This window comes from Haemorhous mexicanus, chromosome 3, assembly GCF_027477595.1.
Source record: "Haemorhous mexicanus isolate bHaeMex1 chromosome 3, bHaeMex1.pri, whole genome shotgun sequence".
Lineage (NCBI taxonomy): Eukaryota > Metazoa > Chordata > Aves > Passeriformes > Fringillidae > Haemorhous > Haemorhous mexicanus.
This window is the reverse complement of record NC_082343.1, coordinates 52,260,388-52,280,327: the sequence shown is the minus strand read 5'-3', so window position 1 is coordinate 52,280,327 and position 19,940 is coordinate 52,260,388. Positions and strand designations below refer to the sequence as shown.

Here is a 19,940-nt window from a genome sequence, read left to right as displayed (position 1 = left end):
GCTCAGCTCTCTCAGATAGATTTTGAGTGTCTCCAAGAATGGAGACTCCATAGCCTCTTTCCATCTTCAAACACACAATTAAATGAGAAGTAGTGGGGGAAATCGTGTCTTTGAACACTCGGTGATGTACCACGTTAGCCTTCAGCTTCCTCTAAGGAAAAAAAAAAAAAAAGGGGTGTGCAAGAGCATCCCACTCACGTCTTACGGTGGATTCGAGGGAGCGTTATTCATCAGTGAAAGCTCTGAGGGACGCAGGAGAAATCACCCCACAGCTTGGAGACGCCGTCGCGGCAGCGTCACCGGGCGTTCCCCGCATCCCGCAGCTCCTCCCCGCCCGTCCGCCCGGCTCCTCTTCCTCCTCCCTCCTCCTACCTCCCACCTCCCACCTGCCCTGCCCGGCCCTGCCCGCCCCCTGCGCGGCGCGGGGCGCCCCGGGCCGGGAGATGCGGCCCCGATGGGCGCTGGGCTGCTGGCGCTGTCGCTGCTGCCGCTGCCGCTGCTGCTGCTGCTGCCGCCGCCGAGCCCCGCGGCGCGCACAGGTGGGTGCTCGGGGACCAGCATCCCTGCCCGGCTGGGAGAGCGAGCCGTGACTCCGCGGTGGGCTCTGCTCCCCCAGCCCCGGAGCGAGGTGCTCCGTGCCCTCCGCCCTACACAGCCGTGCGTTTGGTGCTCGTGGTTTTGGCTGGAGGAGGAGAGCTGGGTATTTCTGTGATGTTGCTTCATCTTTTCCCTTTCTCTGTAATTAAGCTGGAATATTCGGTTTTAAGATGCTCTGTATTGATTTTGCTGTCAGCTGTAAGTTGATAGCGTGCTCTTGAGATAGTTCTTACTATACCCGTTTGGGTAATTCCCCAAATACCTTTGGCGTTTGTAGGCTCTTTTCTGTTTGGCAGGCACCACCCTCAGGAGTCTAGCTGAGGAGTCAAGCGCTAGATTAAAACAAAAGCCGGGAGGGGTTTTGGCAGATTTACTCAGCTCGTGGGTTACAGTCCTGAGTGGCTCCACGTCCCGTCTCCCACCTGCTCACTGTATGCTATGGCGGCATCCAAGCACGAGAGACAGAGGGAGCAAAAAAGGTGGCACCTGGAGTGGGCTGTGGGAGCAGCTCAGAGCAAACTGTCTCGGCATGGACAAGGATGTTACCCAGTGGGAATGAGCTCATGAACTGTAGCCTGGAACGTGTGTGCAGGGGAAGTCCCCTGCTGCTGTTAAAATCATACGTTATTTCTCTTTTTTTTCTATCTCCGGTTAAAAAATGGAGCAAGGCATTGGAAGGATTAGACCTTCTAAGAAACCTACTCGGTCTTAATGCTTTTGTTCTCTGCTACAAGTGTTGCTTCCAAAACTCAATGCATAAAGACAGAGTCTGCTCCCGTTTAACTCCACAGCAAAACTTTCTGATCTTGAGAGAGTTGGAAGGTAGTGAGGAGAGTTCTCTGTACCCTGAATGCCTTCAAGCACCACTGCTGTGTCCCAGCTAACTCTTTTGAAAAACTACTCCAGTATGCATCAGTGATTTTGAGTTGCTTTCTGAGGTACCAATGCCAGCTTCTTTTTAAGTAACTGACGACATAATTTCCATCTTATTTAAGTCTGATGGTTATCAGTGCAAGTGTTGTGGAAAATCTGTACAACTGGCATTCAGTTACCCTTTAAAAAAAAAAAAACTTTAAGATATGTTTACTACTGGTTTTGATTCCAAAGAAAGTTTAGAAAAATGTCCAGGAGGTTATGCTGCTTTTGTCTAGTGGTTTTTCAAGGCAGAAGGGAATCTGTTTGCACATTCCTGAGGTTTTACGTGGACGTGATTTCAGGGTTTTGTTGACAGTCAGCAATATTAGCAGGGAAGGGAGAGCTGTGCCTTTCACTGAAGGCTTAGAGCTTCCATTTTCATCTTTTTCAGTGTGAGACCATGAGTGTCAGTAAATGTTAGCAGTATTTGCTAATAATGGAAGAAATTACATGAAGCGTAGAACTGTCATAGCAGTGTCTGTGTGCTTTCTCTGAAGTGAAGTGATAGGTAGAGGAGTCCCCTTTGGATTCTTTGTTCCAACACAAGAAACCAGGACCCAAGTGCCACGTAAAGCAGTTTTACAGCAGGACTTTGCAGACTCAGGTTCTTACATCTTATGGAATCTGTCTTGAGCCTGTCTCCTTGGGATCTCTTGTCAAGTAAATTTCTGAACTCCTCAGCAGCAGCATATAATTGCTAAATTATAGCTTGACCTTTGCAAAACAACTTTGGTTTTCACTGTGATGTGTTAATGGGCATGATTTTACCCCTACACACCTGCTGTTCCAGCAGTCTCTAACTGTTTTCAGGCCCTGCTGTCTATGAATTCTACCTAACAGACTATCTGAGCAAGGATAAAAATTTCACTTGTTGTTGCAAATGGGGTTTTTTATGAATTGGTTTCACTCAACCATTTAAAAATCTGTACTGTAGAACAAACAAAAAGTGTAGAAAATGAGAAATAAAATCGATTATTTTTTTTTTAATCAGTGGGATCAAGAAATGTCCAAGCATGTTCAAGCACGTTCCTCTTTACCACATGGAAGTCTTTAGCAATTTTTGTGAGGAACTGATAGGGATATGAAGCAACAGCCTGAATTTTCTAAGTGGTCTATTAACTTCTATTAGATTCTATTAGATTCTATCAGATTATATTAGAATCTTGTGGTCTATTAACTTACCAAGCTTCATCTTAAATCCTTCTGCTTGCTTTTATGGGAGGTTTCCTTAACCACATTCTTCTGCAGTTAGAGAAACTTTGAAATCCTTGGCCCGTAGAGTCCAGTCTCTCTCTTGTAGATCCATGCAGAAGAAAGAAAGCACTTGCTACTACAGTGTATCCTTATTCTGAGGAAAGGGAAAGGAACCTTAATGCTAGACTGCAAAACTAGAAGCATTTTGATTTATTTAAGGCATATTTTACTATTTTCATTCAGATAAGGTATGGGATTTTGAAGCAAATCTCAATAATTTTTCTTACTGTATTTTTGTCTGTATTGTGAATTAGATTTCTTCTGGATGAAGCTGCCATTGAGGATATGTTTCATCAATGTATCTAGTGCAAGTACAGCTGGTTCAATGTTAAAATGAGACAAGTTTTTCTCAGTACAAACATTTTAATCTAACACACCTGATTATGCCGGGTTGCAGTCCTTGCTAGCATACATCCAGCCTTAGATCCCACTGGAGCTGACATGTGGCTATATCAACTCCATTTCATATGATGCAGCCTTGAAAGTTTCTGCTTTTTAATGTTTTCTAATAGCAGTGTAAGTTGCTTGTTCTGCATTGACACACCTGATTTAATTTACATCCTTCATATTCCACTTTGTCATATTTTTACTAATAAGTAGTAGTTTAAAAAGCACCTTCAGGCCTCCCTTTAAACAAATTTCTATGTTTTCTTTCACAGTTACTAGACCTGTACTGGAATGTACAAAACATCTCTTTTGAAGTTGTTCTGGGAAATACAGAATAAAAGGCTAGAGACAGGGAAAGCAGTGGGGAAAAAATTATAAAATAGAATGATTTTTTGAACTCTTGGCTTGAAATTTTGTGCATATAGTATTTTGCATAACCTAGTGCATGTCTATATACTTTGCAGGATTCAAATACATGTGTGCTGGTGATAATCTGTGTGTTTGCCAGAGAGAACATAAACCTTCAGTAATGAATGGAAGTATGTGGGGGGGTTGAGCTTGGTGTTTTCACACAGTATTTCCTTGCTCTCTGCTACTGTGAAGGAAAGAGGAGTAAATGTAACATAGAAATAAATAAAAATGGATATTGGCTTAAGGAGAAGTGCAGTATATGGAGGAGTGTCATGTGGATATAGCTGAAAGGCCTATCCTTACCTTCTCATCTCCAGCTTCCAATCTCATGCCAGGCTATTCTAGACCACACTGAGATCTAGCCCTAGCTCTTGGCTTTGTGTGTGATTCCTCAAGTTCTTATTGCCTGATAATTAGTGATGGAAATGGTTAAAGGAGGCAGTTCATTCCGTAGAGGCAATTCCAACACCATTGGGATTTGTGATTAAAGCCCAAAACTTAGATGTGCATTGCAGTTCCCCATGCAAACACTCAGGTTCACCCCTGCAGCTGAGAACCATCCCTTTCCATGGCTCTTGTTGTCTAGTGACCTTTATAGTAAGAGAAGCAAGTGGTTAGGATAACTCAAGTCATTTGTGTGTGTGTAGTTCCTGTTTATGTTTGGTTTTGTAGTTTTGGCTTGTAGAGATTTCTTCTGATTGAGTTCTCCCTGAGAAGTCTTATTGCTTATCTGCAAGTAAGAGAGGGAAAATCCACCCTTTATGAGAAAAACAAGAGCTCCTGTATTTTAAGAAGCTCAACTCTGTAAGAGCCTGAACTTTGGAACTCAGGACCATCCCTAGATAGGATTTAAAAGGCATACAGCTCTTTTCTTCGTGCTTGGTGTGCCAGTAACTTGGGATATTGCTTAGAGGCACAGTATTTCTCTTCAGTCTCGCACCAACGGAGAGGTGCCCCAGGAGTTCTCTGCAAACAGTTTCTTCCCAGAGGCATTGCCTGTGAGAGGTGAGGCATTTCAGGGAGTGCTGGTCCTTCCTATCAGATCTCAGGTGAAGAAGGTGTTCAACTTTCATTTTCTTAAGATTGCCTTTCCCTCATAAAGAAAAGCAAGTGCTCATCCCCCACCAATGTTACATTCAGTCTTCTGTCCAAGGCAAAATGTGGATTCAGAATTGTGGATTTCACTAATTAAAATTGTTTTGGCTCCCTAGAAAAGCAAAATTCTTTTTCTAGAAAAGCCATCAGTAGGCCACAGAGCAAGGAGCAACATCTATTAGGCAATAAATATAATGCTGTTAGTTGTAATTGGACTGTTGTTGCCTAATAGCAGTTAGTCAGTGCTGCATGATGAAAGCCAAACATCTTTTTGGTTCAGTTTATATGTAAAAGATAGATATTTTATGTAAAGATGGATTAGGAGTGTACCAAAATGTGCGGTATGGCAATTTGGCTGATAACTGTCACAGAGCATTATTTTTACAATATTTCAAATAGAAAGCTTAACTCTTGGATACTTTGCAAAACAAATGTAAGATATCAGAGGTATTCTAACTAAGTTTGCATTTTCTTGGTTGTTCAATGTGATTGATCTAAGCAGTATTAAATTGGTAGTGCTGAACATGTTCAAGGTAGAAAAGAAATACCTCAACATTAAACACTAAACAGTCAGGCAGTTTTTAGTATTTCAAATAAAAACAGCCATCATGTCATGGCATTTCGTCATCACTGGGCTTTTAAAATTAATGTGGTTCTTTTTGACAAAAAATGGTTTTGTATGCCAAACTTAAGTTAATTTAATTTTAAATTAAAAACAAAACAAAATGAACCACACTGGAACCAAATCAAACCATCAAGCACAAAACACCTCAGTCAGATTACAACTCTGAAAGCCTTGAAAGGGCTGTGACTAATTTTAGACAAGCCCACCTTGAATTTCACTCACCTTGTTTGCTTGTTTCAGGCCAGTATTGGTCACACAGAACTAATAGAAAATGTACCTACAATAACTTTTGCCAGCTGGAGTGCATCAAGCAAAGGTGTTTGCAGCAGGGCATGGGAAAGGTGGCGGGAACTCTGCTCTCATACTTGCAGACTTTGAACACAGTGTAAAGAAAATTCAGTTTATTTTATTTCATACATGATAGCAAAAAGGAATGGGTGTTAGCTGCCATGGTTCTCTTCAGCTGTCTCCTAACAAATCTTCAATGGACTGGGAAGACTTTCTCCTCATTTCTGAGGCTTGGTATTTCTGGACTGAGTCTGAAATGTCCTTTGACCAATATTCTCTTTAGAAGTGTTTTTGGTAAGTTAGGGCATGGTTTAGCTAAATAACAGCAAGGCTTCACATGGAGGAGGAGAACCTGTCAGGGCAAGCCACAGCTTCAGTCCCACTTCTGTGTCTGCTGTTCTTCTGGCAGTATTTCCACTCATACTCTGATGAAATTACCTCCTCAGGCTCACCTTTTTCCAATGGCAGCCTGCCCATTTCTTGAAAAACAAACCCCACGTGCCCCAGTCTCATCCTTCTCCCATCTTTCACTACCTCTTCCCTCAAGTTTTTCCAACTGTTCCACCACCTGATTTTCATGCAGTCTTATGTTTGCCTTTCTGCCCTTGTCTTTCCTCCCCACAGCCTCTGAACAGGCTGTGATGGGAGTGATGGGCTCCTCTTGTGGGAGGGCAGAGTGTGCTTTGTGGTTAGTTCTTGAGTGCTGCTATGACTTGAACAGGAAATCACCTCTCTGCTCCTCCCCACATTCCCACCAGTACCACTCAAGTCAGAGGGTTTCACTAACCTGACTTCACACCCTGCAACATGAGAGTTCCAGAAGGAGAAAGACAGGAGGAGAAAGGTAGCTGAGCTGTAATGGCTCCTACGTACCTCTCCTCCTCCTCCTCCTCCTCTTCTTCCTGCTCTTTCTTCTCTTCCTCATGATTTGGCTTGCTGAGTTGGAGTAAAAAACAATCTGCACAGAGAAAAGCTTTCATGATCACTTAATTTTTAATGAGTTTATTCATTTGTTTAAATTGTTGCTAAGATGATGAGGAAGTAATAAGTTGGCCAAAGTGTATTCCTGGCTTTGGTGGGTTTCCCTTCCTCTGTGGCTTATGATCTCCAATTTTGGCTCAGTCCCCCTGTTTACCACTTGGTGCACTCCCTTTCATTCCTGCATGGCCAGTGCCGACTTGCCTGGAGCTGGAGATGTGCCAGAAAAGTCAGCCCCAACACTCTGCTTGTGAGGGACACTGAACACAATGCTAAAGGGACATTTGCTCTGAGTATGACCATTCTCATTTTTATGTTATACTTAGCCATGCATTTGAGGGACAGTTTTTCACCAAGAACAACACAACAATCAAAACAGATGAGCTGGAGAAAGAAAAGAGAAAAAATGCCCCAAAAAATGAAGAGTAAAGTATAAGAGGATCAAACAAGATGTCACAGGAATATGGTGGAAGTCTCCCAAAGCTGAACTGAAAGACTAAAGAAAGGGCAGTGACTTAGAGCATTCTTTGCCAGAAGCAGTGTATTCTAGATTAATCCTTAATTGCTTGATGCTTCTCTGGTGAGTCTAAGCTACCAGTGGGAAGAGGTAAATCAGGGACTCAGCCTGTTTGAAAGCCTGTCTCCTCTCTGGGGTGTGTAAGTGGGGTTTCAATCCCCTTCAATGGCCTTGAAGCAGCAGCTGCAAGTGCTGAGGCACAGCTGCAGTGACGCCCACAAATTTGGTACCCTGCATGAAGGCTGGGTGGGGTGCTCATCAGAGGTGATTATAAGAGCCACTTTTGTACAAGAAAATATGACCACAGTTGAGCCAAAGTCTCTGCCATGGTCAGAAAAGCAGTTCCTCTTTTGTATTCTGAGATGACTGTAGGGGAGGAGTTATTGGCTTTTACTGCTGCGGGTAGCAAGTCTGTTGCAGTACGGCTCATCCTTCTATCTTAATGCTTCCCACATCTCTCACTGTCTTAAATTGTATCCTACAGTTGTCTAGAAGGTTCTGTGATCTTCTTTTGTCGCTGTATTTGATGGATAATTTGGTGTTTGCACCTCTGTGGCACAGTAAAATACAGCAGATTATCACTTTGCTTGAGAGGGCTACAGTGAAGAACAGTGGTCACACAGGAGGCACTTGGATACCAATAGGTCAGCTTTCAGTGGGTCCTCTGCCTTCTCCCCACCCCAAAATTTTTGCCACTGCACAGAAAAAATAATCTAAATTTTTCTGTATTTATATATTTTTATGCTTTGCAGTTGTTACCCAACTGAAGTGCAAAGCTAAAAAATCTGTTTAGAGCCGGAGGACATGAGTAGTTGCAGCTTTATTTGTTCTGCAGGACTGCCATTAAACACAGCTGTTTGTCACCAAGACAGGCAGGGGGACCTCCTAGCAGGTCAAACACAGATGCCCTGAATGGGTAATGGTGGTAACATGGAATTTGTGTGTGCTTATCCTTGTGTATGTATGTATGTGTCTGTGCATGTTTGTAGATAGATAGATGTGGCTAAAACCAGAGCTGAGCTTTGAACAGTACTGACTTGAGCAAGGCATGTACTTGGCAGGGAGCTCTATGTGATTAAAACTGACCAGGTTTTTAAACCTGGCTGGTGATTTCATAAAGAGAAGATGAAGCACCTGCCATGCAGACTTTTACTCATGTGAATAATGTCGCTGACGTCAATGGGCTTTTTCACTCACATGCAAAGGTGTTTTCAGGCTAAGTCACCTCTGTTTTGGAGAGTCTCACTCTATAGCCTCACTATAGCTTATTCTAAGAACAGGACTTGGCTGCTCCTTGTGGTGAAGTTTGCAAGCCTGTATTATTGCTTTATTTCCAGTCCAGGTGTCAGTCGTGAAGATGTAAACAATGATATTACTCAAGGTTTGATTTACAACCTTGCCAAAGACAGTAAGAAGGGTTTCATTTTTTTCCATGCAATGAATTAACGAAGTGACTTAGCTGTAAAAAAAAAAAAAAAGTGAAATGGAAAGTGAATTACAGCCATTGCTAGCAATCACTGTGGCAAAAAAAAAAAAAACTATCAAAGCAACACAGGTGACTAATTTCTGCTCTTAGGCCAGTACAAACTGAAAATGCTCTTTGTGACACCCACGCCATGAATCCTGATAAATTGAAATAAAATCAGAATATAACTGGATGTAATATGTTTAAAGACTAAAAACTGAAAGTCTGAAGACAAGTTAAAGACTGACACATGCAGCTGTTGCATGTTGAATTCTTGCATACTTGAATTCTTTCCTGTCTGATAACCGTGGCACATTCAAGCTCTATGTATGATCTATTCTCTACACATGCCTCCTGATATTATCAATCACCAAACAGACATGAAGGACTTTATTCTTAGCTCTTCTTGGAGACATAGGAGAGTATGGTAGATTTATTCTTGTTTTACATGTGCAGAATTGTGGTATAACTAACTTGCACAATTTATTGCAAGGGCAGGAGCCCTTTAGTAAAGGGGCAAAACCAGAAATACAACCCAAATCTCTCTTTGTGCATCTCATGGAAAGTTAACGGTCTCAGTGCCTTTGCCTTCCAAATCTCACTGAGCTGGGGTAGGTGGGAGCACACCAGCAGTGTTGTAATGCTTTAGATCTTGTAAAGATATAATCTGTGGCTTCTGCATGCTGAGATTGGCTCCTCTGCTGCAGTCAGTGTTTGTGTTTTGAAACTTCATTTACCACAGCAGTAACCACAGTGGGTGGAGAGAAATTAAAATTTTAAAAAAATTTAAAATGTCAAAGAGCCAGTTTCACATGTTAATAGTTGAAAAATGTTTTAATGTAACAGCCAAACTCACTCTTACTGACTCTTACTACTTTAAAATGTGCTTGAGGAATACAAATGTTTTAAAATAAGGGTGGACAAATATGGAAAGATACAGGGAAAACACTTTCTCAGCTCTCCTGGTCAGCTTCATCTTTACATTTGGATTCACTTAAAGCAGTTGCACAGGACATTTATTTAGGTGAAATAAACCTTTGATTTTCTAGATTCTGTATCTCCCACTTAGAATAAGGCAAATTCCTGGAGAATTCCTATTGCTGCTTTTATATCCCCTGGCATCCTGGAAATTTTTTATGTTGCTACCAAGCCTATAGTTTGAGGTCTTATAGGCTGACTGTCATGGGTCATTTCTGCATCCAAGTGTCAAGGAAATGGGACTTTCTACTTTTTGTAAATGGAAGCCACGGAATGCTAAGTGCTGAAGATAAAAGAGAGCAGCATTAGAAACACCTTACATGAACACTGTTGTGATCTGAAGAGACAGATGAATGTAAATAATGTGCAGCATTAATGAGCAGCTAGAGGTTTGGAAAACCAAGAGTTTGCACTGAGACAAGTAAGTTTGAAGTAATAGGTCTCTACAGAACTGCAAGGAGGTTGTTTCAATAAATGTATTGAAGAGAAAATAATCTTCTACTGTTTGGCTCAAAGACAGATAGAAGTCTGCACATTAATCAGGAAAATGGTGGTGACTTTTGCTTACAAAACAACTATAGTTATGTATACAGGAGGAGGAACACTATTGCTCTAGTAATAGCAAAATATACTACAAAAATACCCTAAGGCCTGCCTACAGAAGTAACAGCTCAAGATCTGTTCATTTGAACAGCTTTATTCTATTTCCCATTTTCTTTGCCTCATTTTGTTATCTCAAGAACTAGAATTGCATTCCTGGAAAAGGAGATTAAAGGGTTTTGAAAAGTTCTGGAAAACCACAGAGTCGCTTTTTCTCTTCCCTATTATGCTCTTGTGGCTACATGCAATGGGAAGCTCCTTCCCAGCAGTGGCAGCTTCAGGGCTGCTCCCCCCAGAGCATGGCAGTAGCTGGGGCTTGAGTCATAACTTTGACCTTGGGACTCCTCCCCTGGGCCCACAGGCTTCGTTTTAGCAATTTAGTAATGTGGGCACTTTCATGAGATTTATTAGATTAGGGGTGGGTATCAGAAAGATCTGAAACTGTGTTCTTAGGATACCCAGATTTGCCTATTTAATAATTTCAAAAGCTGCTGCAATGAACAGCAAGTTAGATGTGTGACCTCACAGTAGATGGTTGCTTTTGATTTCTGGAGAATCAAAAGGGATGGTCAAATGACACCGGGGCTATTGTGGCCATCCAGTCCAATTCTCCAGAGTAAAGTCACACTTCAGTTTGTAAAGCTGTCTTTGCAGTTCATTCTGTGTGTCTTTTTCTAAAATGCTTGGCTTGCCTTTTAAAAATCCACTCATCCACAAGAAGATTCTAGTAAAGTACTAAGGATATTTTTAAAATTTTCAGTGTTAAATTTTTGTGATATTCAAATACAATTGCAATTTTAAAAATGTGTGTCTCTTCTAGGCCAAGCTTTTCTTCTAGTTTTAGCTTCCAGTTCCTGAATATTTCCATGCCTGTCATAAATGGCAAAGCCATTTTTGCTAGAGAAAAAAAGTACACTCATAAAGATGGAATTTGAGACTGCACTAGGTAGGGACACTTGTAAAAAAATTGATTTCCCACAGCCAACCACATTACGCTTTGAATGCTAAAAAAGATAACTTTCTAAAAATAACTGTTTTGGCTATTTTGGGAGTGTATGCATTTGCTGATTCTTAGTGCATGTTGTTCCTTTCTTATTTTCTTTCTCAGGAGAGTTGTATTGTTCTTTGCCCAACCCTAGGAATGTCCGTTTTGAATCTGTAAATATGAAGAATGTCCTTCACTGGTCAGCACCAGAAGGCACAGGTGCTGGAGTACTCTACAAGGTGAAGTATGCAGTGTAAGTTCACTTGTTTATTTTATTTCCCACTGACTTTTATTTTAGCATTTTAAATGATAATTTAAAAAGAAAACCCAGCTTCATGGAAAGTATTGCTGATATAAAGTAAAGAAAGAACTAAGGTATGAGCTAGACTTAAGCAGTGTGGTTTTTAATTTCTGCTTCTGGCACTGTTTACTTCACACTAAGTTAAAAAATGTTTAAGGAGATATTCTTCCTATGAAAGAAGTGTAGGAAGCAACATTTTAATACTATGGAGGCTTTCAGAGGCATTCCTCCTAAAATGAGAGAGAAGGATGAAGAATAACTGCTGTGGGCTGGTATCTGTCTGCATACACCCTCTGTACACACTTAAATGGATATGGAGATGTATGATTCAATCTATATTAATAATACCCAGTGTGTCATTGCTCTTTCCTGACTGACCCACTCCCCCAGATTTATTCTGATCCAGCAAGCCTCTCTAGGAGAAAATCTGCTGCTGTTACCAAGCACTGTACAAAACCAAGTACTGTGGTTGGAATCAGGCCCTTACATTGCCAAGGTCTGCACCTTAGTAGGGTATCAAGGAATTTGCATGAGAACCAGACTCCATTTCCTTTATTCCTACTGAAAAAGCACTGTGTCATTCTGAAGGGCAGTGATAGAAGTTTGGCTTCTAAATAGTTGTAGCACCATTGTCACAGATTTTGTAATGCTCCAAATCTTTACCTCTATCATTCACACTTCCCTCAATCTAGGAACAATTTCAGAACAGTAAAATGAATGTCGGTCTCTAGAAGTTTCCTGTAACTTTAGAGTGCTCAGCAGTTACAGAGTGAATGCTAATTATTGCCATGGTTTAGGAATGGTGTTCTCCAGTTCAGGAGTTCTGCTAAAAAAACCATGGTGCCATTTGCTTCCCCTCCACCTCCAGCTGGAAGCACGAAAGGCAAAGATCACAGATGGAGATAAGAACCATTTACTGGAAACAGCAATGAGATAAGGCAATGAGCAGTGACAGCAGCAATATTAATGATAAAAATGTGCAAAAGAGAGAGTGCAGAGCTCAACCCAACCACAGCCATGCCACCCAAACAGTTCCCTCTGGTCAGGACCAGTGTTACCAGCACTGCTCCATCCGCCACGCTTCCTGCATGGGAAAGGAACACCTTTCTTCTCGGAATGGAGAGACAGTCCTTCTCCTGTGCCCCTAGCATTGATGAAAGATGGCATCTCATAGCATTTGGATTTTGGCCATGCCCACACAGCTCTGGGCTCCACCCCCTCATGGTTACTGCAAGAAATTAACCCTGTCCTTGGTGGAAACCAGGACTTGTATGGGAGGTAAAATGTTCGGAGAGAACTGGCTGCACTGACTCTGAAGGGCCAGCTGGTCCATGAGGAGTCTGCCACCATAGGTATGGCCATCTCCATCTTTCACACTTTCACAAAAACACTCAGGTGCCTCTGCCCAACCAGGAGAGCAAGGCCTTGAGATAGGAAAATGCAGGTGAGTGATCTGGCAGAAGCTGCCACATGCCCTTACTAATTAGCAGCCAAAGGGGGAATTCTTAATGTGAATTTAAGGAGCAGGAACGTCTGAGCAAATCCAAAGAGGAATTTTCCAAGGAAATCTCAGTTTGTTCTACCAGTGTACAAGAGCTGGTCAGTACTGAGGCATTGTTGGTAGCAGATATATGGCCTTTTTTCAACTAGAAGGGTTTTGAAGTTCATTGTGTTCCAGTTGAGTCTTTCTTTTAAACTAGAAAACAAGGCATCAGGCAGTAATGAGTAGTCTCCTGCCATTAATCTTGGAGACCCTGAGCATCATCTGTGTCCGTACTTGAGGATGTGTCACTGACCATTCTGACTGAACTCTTTGTTTCCATATAAATAATTATCCATATAAATAATTATTGTGTGTTTAGAATTTATGCTAAAGCTGTGGAGACTGATGTTGAGAGATCTCTGGTCTGCACAGGCAAACCTTGACTTAGGTTGGTGTCACTAACATCCCAGTTAGTATCATCTGGCTTCTTCTGGAGAGGGCCTATTCCAATTTATTTTTCATTAAAAACTTGTGGAAGTCTTGTGCTTCATCTCTGCTGAAGCTGGGCTTCCTTGAAATTTCAGATTTCTGCTAAACACAGGAACTGTTTTATCAGCCATGATAAAGCAGAGAAAATTACATTATGAGGTGGCTAATATAATGGAAATAGCTTTTGTACAGCTCCTTTCTCTTTCTTTTCAATACAGATACGGTGTTGGCAAATGGATTAGAAAGCCAGAATGCAGGAATATAAACAGAACATGGTGTGACCTCTCCAGCGAGACCTCTGACAACGAAGAGCAATACTATGCAAGTGTTAAAGCATTCCTAAATGGGGCATGCTCTGACTGGATGGAGACCGCACGATTCAACCCTCTAACAGACAGTAAGGAGAGTTAAGCACACAGCCAGATGTCCAATGGCCTTAATTAAAAATGTGTGCTCACGCTGCACGTGCCTTCACAGTGTATGATCTTTTAATTTTAGCGTGAACTTCCTTTTTTTTTCAGTTGAATGTTTCAGTTTAAAGTTTTTTCAGTTTCTCCAGTTAAATGTTTTCATTTTTTTTCAGTTTAAATATTTCACACTTATTCTTATATTCTGCTTTTGACAGAAGTAATTGAAATGATAAAATCAAAATTTGGAGATATATATATATAAATATATATATATATATATATATATAGACTTTATCAAATCAATCGGTAAGAATAATCTAGAGCCCAATATTTCTTATCTGTGCCAGATAATCTAAGAACATACTGGTAATTCAGCCTATTTTAGTAAATTGAGTTTCAAGGTTGTTTGTCCTGTAAAGTCCCAGGAATTCCTTGGCAAAATTGCAAGTCAGTGTTCACTTTCTTACTGTAAAAATCCTCTTAGTTATCTGATCAAATATTTTTCTACCAATATAAATAAATTTTTCAAAGCTCTACTTAGACTCCTCTAATCATTGCAAAAATGTAATATGATCAATTTGATGAAACTGGTCTCACCAGTGTGCCTCTGCTGAATTTGACTGCTTTTTGTACATGTTCATTTTTCCAGCTAAAATAGATCCACCCATGGTAAGTGTATCTTCTACTGACAGATCCATTTCAATCGTTTTGACTGCTCCCGAGAAGTGGAAGAAAAGTCCTGAGGAAGAATCCATATCTCTGCTTCAGGTGTACCCTGGCCTACAGTACAATGTGTCTGTCCTCAACAAAAAAACAAAGAAGCGGGTAAGCTTTGACAAGGCTCTGGAACTGCTGCTGTTAAATCTGGGCTCTGTGCTTCTGGAAATGCCAAGATTAGCAAATGTGTACTAGACAAATGCAGTTTGGTTGTTTGGTTGGTTGTGTTTGTTTGTTTGGCTGGTTTGTTGAGGGTTTTTTCACAAAGGTGCAGGAAATAAAGCAATAATTTCACTTTGGTCTCTAAGGTCTACATAAATTCTGTTATCCTAAGGCTCCTGGCTTTTCCAGAACATCCCAGTTTGAAATATTTTGTGGAACCATACCACATGCCTGTCATGGGTGTGTGTGTTTGTCAGGATAGGATTGGAGTGATGCTTTAGCTCTATTGCAACATCACCACAAGAATGTGAGCCAGTAGTGGCCAATGGTCCTGCTGCAAATGAAGCACGAAATTGTTCACTGGTGGTACAAGAATCTTTGACTGGAAGAGAAAATTATCAGAGAGGATGTGACTTGACAAGTAACTTGAATGTTGATTGCATTAGGAGGAAAAGGATGCAGCTGGCAGCTCTTAGAGTATCAACCTTTCTAGAAAATATGTATGCTCATGACCTTTCTGTAGCTCAGGAGTTAAAGGGGGGGAAAAATATTTTTAATGTCTTCCAGTGGTTCTTCTCCATCAGCAACAACACCTTGGTTGTGCCCTGGTTAGAACCTGGAACAGCTTATTGTGTCAGTGCACAGATACACATCACCACACCAGTTTTGGACAGTGGCTTTTCCAAAGAACATTGCATTACTACACTTAAAGGTATGTATGAGGTGGCAAATGAAAAAAATAAAAAAAGAATATGCAAGTTAGAAAAAACCATGGTAATTGAATTTGTGAGTTTTTTATGTATCCATTTTGAGAGTGATAATTAGCATGGCTTTTCCCTTCTCTGTGCACTTGTACCAATGAAAACTTTGCCTCTAATAAAGCATAGCTGGGACTGACTGGAAGGTACATCAGTACCTCTGAAGGAAATTACCTGCATTCTTTGAGTTTTAGTGTATGGAGAATATTTTTTCTCCTTGAATGCGGTTTGGGGGTAGCAGAGCTGGGTCATTCTGAAGTTAGCAACAGGAGAACCTAAGGGAGATGTTGTTACTTCTTTATAGAATTTAATTTATCATTTAGACAATAATAATAATAATTGTCCTGTAGCTCAAATATTTTTTTTTTCATTTCCTGCAAATTCCTTCTTTATCTAAAACATTTGCATTCTGTATCCAAAATGCAGTGGGGTGTATGCACATATTACTGTCCACATACTTTAACAAGTTGTTTATTACAATGAAAAATTTTGTTTTATTAACAGATAAAACAGGAGATGAGACTATAACAATCACATTTGGATATATTATGCCTACCATGCTGGCTCTCCTTTTTATTTCTTTGGCATGCTATTGGGTGCACAAGTATATTCACATCCACAAACAAAAGCATCCAACAAACCTGGTGAGTGTCTTCTGTTGCAGGAGGTCAGTGCCAGCCTCAGCACTCCAGCAGAGCTGTGTGTTTTCCAGGGGTCCAACCAGGCTTGGAGAAAACTGTGGCTAGTTCCAAATAAAAACCACTGAGATCAAGAGAAGAAAGCCACATCAAGGGTTATTAAATGCAAGAAAAACAGAGTAATAACTCAAGTTTGCAATGATCAGAACAGAGCTGTTGGTTTTGGAAGAGTCATTGCCTTAGGCAAGTGTGAGGTGCACTAAGTTTGTCAGGGTGTCAGAACTTTGTAAATTTATCTAAGATGAAGCACCATGTAAAGTCAGCTGGACAAAAGTTATTATTTTGAATTCAGAAACAAGAAGGGAAGGCAATTAAGCAGTACAGAAACACCATGATGTTTTCTTGGACTATTACTGGGTGTTACCAGATTTTCCACTTAATTGTGATTGTGAAGGATTTAACACGTGCATCATACAGATAATTTAACCTGGATTTCTAAGAATACTTTGAGATACTGTACCATTTCCTAACACCCAAAAATGTATAAACACATTCTGTTATTTAGACAGCCCAGATACACTTCTTGCAAAAAAATGTTCTCAAATTTCTTACTGCTGCAAAATTTGCTGATTTTAGAAAGAATACCTAAAGTCTATGAAATGTAACTCATGTTTCCAGCTCATGAGCTCAACAGAACTTTCTCACAGGTATCTTTAAGCAAGTTGCTCAACCATAAACATGCAATTATAATAATGAATGCAGACTTCAATGTTAATCCAATTTGCGTGACACCGTGGGATGGGAGATACAAGGGAATTGGTTTCAACATGCTGATCTTACTGAAGAAGATTAGAGAAGTGCAGAGGTGACAGGAGAAATCTTCACAGAGGGACTGTGAGTTCAGAAGGGCTCAGAAGGATTGGAGCAGCCTCTGCTGCAGTGTGTTCAGATGTGCACAGAAATACCTCCTGCACTTGAGGAGGCACTGGTTGTGTTACAGAACCATGGAATCACAGAGTGGTTTGGGTTGGTAGGGGCTTTCAAAGGTGTCTAGTTCAACCACTCCGACATGGGCAAGGACATCTATCACTAGATCAGGTCGCTTAAAGCTCCATCCAACCTGCCTTTGAGCACTTGCACTTACGGGGCATCCACAGCTTCTTGGGAAACATATTCCAGTGCCTCATCACACTCACAGTAAAGAATTTATTCCTTATATTCAGTCTCAATGAACCTCCTTCATTTTAAAACTATTGTCTCTTGTCACTAGAGGCCCTAGTAAAAAGTCTGCTTCTGTCTTGTTCTTTGTGTTTTGTTCCTGGGATGCAGATCATGGTATGGGGAGATAGCTTAGTCTCTTGGGGAGCTAACAGGACAGAGCTCTTTAAAGTCCAAGAGCACAAAGAGCTACTTAGTGAAAAATTCCCACTCAGTAGGTGACTAAACTCCCAACTCCAGGAGTTTTTTCTCTAATAAAAATGTAATTCGAATGTTGGGATTTTTTTTTTAATGTTCATTGCACTTTTTAATGACTATCATGGAGCTTCAATTTGATTTCTCCACCTCTGGATTCAGTCAATGTTAAGGTAACAAGTGCATATAGACCTGTTTTTTTAATGATGCTCTCTGGCTTTCCCAACATACAGACTGTTCCACGTGGGCACCCTTTGTGGCTGGGGGAGGATGGAATAAACTGTTTGTTTGGTCCAGCATTTCTGACCTGTGCGACCTTTCAGACTACTTGGTACATCAATTAGTGGTCTTAGTCTTCCATTCAAGCTGGAAAGCACTGAAATGCACCTTCTGTCTGTTTTTCCTGTTCACTCTACTAGTGCCCACCCAATGTTGATTTCTGTCAAAAATTTTACTCATTTCAGAAAGTTCCCTATGGTTTAATTAGATGATTTTGCACAGATTCATGGAAGCAGCCTGTGGCAGACTATACAGTGCAGGCTCTGTACTCTGTGTTCAGCCTGATGTATAGCTCCCTCTCTGAAAGGAAACCTGGTAGTATTTTATTCTCTGTAAGTTATACATTGACATGTTACCTGACACTGCTTGTGGGAACTGGTTGTGACTACATTTTCTCTTTGCTGGTTAAAAGGAGTGAAATAGATTCAGTAATCCTTGGTCCAAGAACAAAGACTGATGTTTTCTCCAAAGTCGTGAGTCTTTATGCTGGTTTGGAAACAAAACCTGTATTTGACAGAATTGTTCTAACCATTTTTTTGACATGGGGATGGGGGGGAAAGGAGATATGAAAACTGATCATAAGATAGTTTTGCTTTAGATAGAATAAAAAAAGGAAAACATATTGACACTCTTGAGTGTTTATATGAAGAACTTTCTTCTTCTCTAAGCTGAAATAAGGTCTAACCTAGAACTATATTTTAAAAATATAAAAAGCAGCAAGAGGGTATTTTCATTATACTTCACTCAAAATATTTCTTACTTTGCAGGTGTGGCAGTACACTGACAAATGCAAGGAATGGGTTTTCATACCAAGTGAAAAAATAGTGCTCAACCTTATCACTGTTGATGGGGATGACTGTGAGGAATCCAGACGTCTGTCGGAAAGGAAAAGTCCCCGTTGCAACACTGTTTACAATGACACTGAAGGGAGGGATTGGCCTTCTGAACAGGTGCTGAAAGCAAAATATTTGTTTGATTTTTCATGTGAAGAGATTTCACTCAAAGAAGATACTTTAGTGGAAGGGAACCAAACTGGAAACTGGGCATCTTGTGGCCGGTCTGGAACACAGAGCACTTGGAGAGATAAAAATGCAGAGGTTGTAGAGTATGAGCATGATGTAAGGACTGAAGACTTCAGTCCTGCTCAGAAACTAGAAGAGACGTTTTCTGCCCCTGGGGGGCTGCAGGGTGGGCCACATGTTGCTTTGGGGGACTTAGTTGATATGGACACAGGACAGCCATATTCCCCCCAGCTCGAGGTACGGGTAGCAGACCTTTGTTTGGGACAGGAAACAGAGGAACTTGATTTGAAGGTGGTTGATGCAGCAGACGAATTGCCAAGTGAGACCCATATCGACTTCATGGACCTGGATACTGAAAAGTCTGGGCAGACATCCTATCATCAGCTGGAAAAAACCACACAGGGCCTCACAGAGAAAGAAGGTGTGCAGACCATATTAGTTGATTGGGATCCTGACAGTGGAAGACTGTATATTCCTACTTTGTCCAGTGTTGAAAATCAGGTGTGTAAAGGAATATTCAAGTATGATGATCCCAACAAAGATGGAATTTTGGTCAGACTCTATGACAAAGGGGTATCTGGTGAATCACCTGAGGACCAAGAAATGTATCTCCTGCAGTTCAAGGAACAGTGGGGACTTCATGTAGAAATGGAAGACTGAAAGTAATTTTCTAAAATATTCAAAAGTGCAAAATCTTGTTTATTTTGCTAAAGAGAGTGAAAGACTCAGGGGAATAGACATGTCTTAATGTTTTGAAGTTTTTGGAACCATCACAGTTTAACAATTTATTTGTTAAATGTTATTTATAAGTCTCCAGACGTGATATAAATGATTATGACATCAATCATAAACCTCTTGTGTAAAATATGATTGTTTTGAGGTTATACTCTTTTTTTAAAACAAATAAAAAGGAAAAATATTTTAAAATAACTATTTTTACAGAGAATGCTCCCACCTTACAATTCCCGCAAAAACAAATTACCGGCACTTGAAAGCGGTTACTTTTAGGGGACAAAAGCCAACCAAACAAACCAAAAAATGGGAAAAAATGTAGGGCAGAGGGGTTCAGTGAAATGCCTGTAATCATACTGGCTGGACCATGTCTCAGCCAGTCTTAGACACAGGCAGCTGAGCACCCGTCTGGCTCATGCCCTGCAAGTGTGTGCTCCTCTG

At 40.8% G+C, this 19,940-nt stretch overlaps 1 protein-coding gene across 2 annotated transcripts; it reads left to right on the top strand.

The window, feature by feature from the left end:
* Positions 1–389: 389 nt before the first annotated feature.
* On the top strand, positions 390–19,634 carry IL20RA (interleukin 20 receptor subunit alpha). Of its 2 annotated transcripts, none has more exons than XM_059841804.1 (7): positions 390–539; positions 11,219–11,348; positions 13,587–13,765; positions 14,428–14,603; positions 15,225–15,369; positions 15,920–16,059; positions 18,513–19,634. In XM_059841804.1, exons 1-7 carry the CDS (start codon positions 455–457, stop codon positions 19,425–19,427), a joined length of 1,770 nt encoding a protein of 589 aa, XP_059697787.1. In that variant the 5' UTR covers positions 390–454; the 3' UTR covers positions 19,428–19,634. The 2 variants fall into 2 exon arrangements, with proteins under 2 accessions (XP_059697787.1, XP_059697788.1); XM_059841805.1 differs by having other exon boundaries at positions 422–539; positions 11,250–11,348.
* Positions 19,635–19,940: the final 306 nt, after the last annotated feature.

Coding starts and splice junctions, on each gene's coding strand:
- IL20RA (XM_059841804.1), top strand. CDS start 455: ATGGGCGCTGGGCTGCTGGCGCTGTCGCTGCTGCCGCTGCCGCTGCTG. Junction 13,766..14,427: donor ATTCAACCCTCTAACAGACA/GTAAGGAGAGTT, acceptor TCATTTTTCCAG/CTAAAATAGATCCACCCATG. Junction 16,060..18,512: donor AAAAGCATCCAACAAACCTG/GTGAGTGTCTTC, acceptor CTTACTTTGCAG/GTGTGGCAGTACACTGACAA.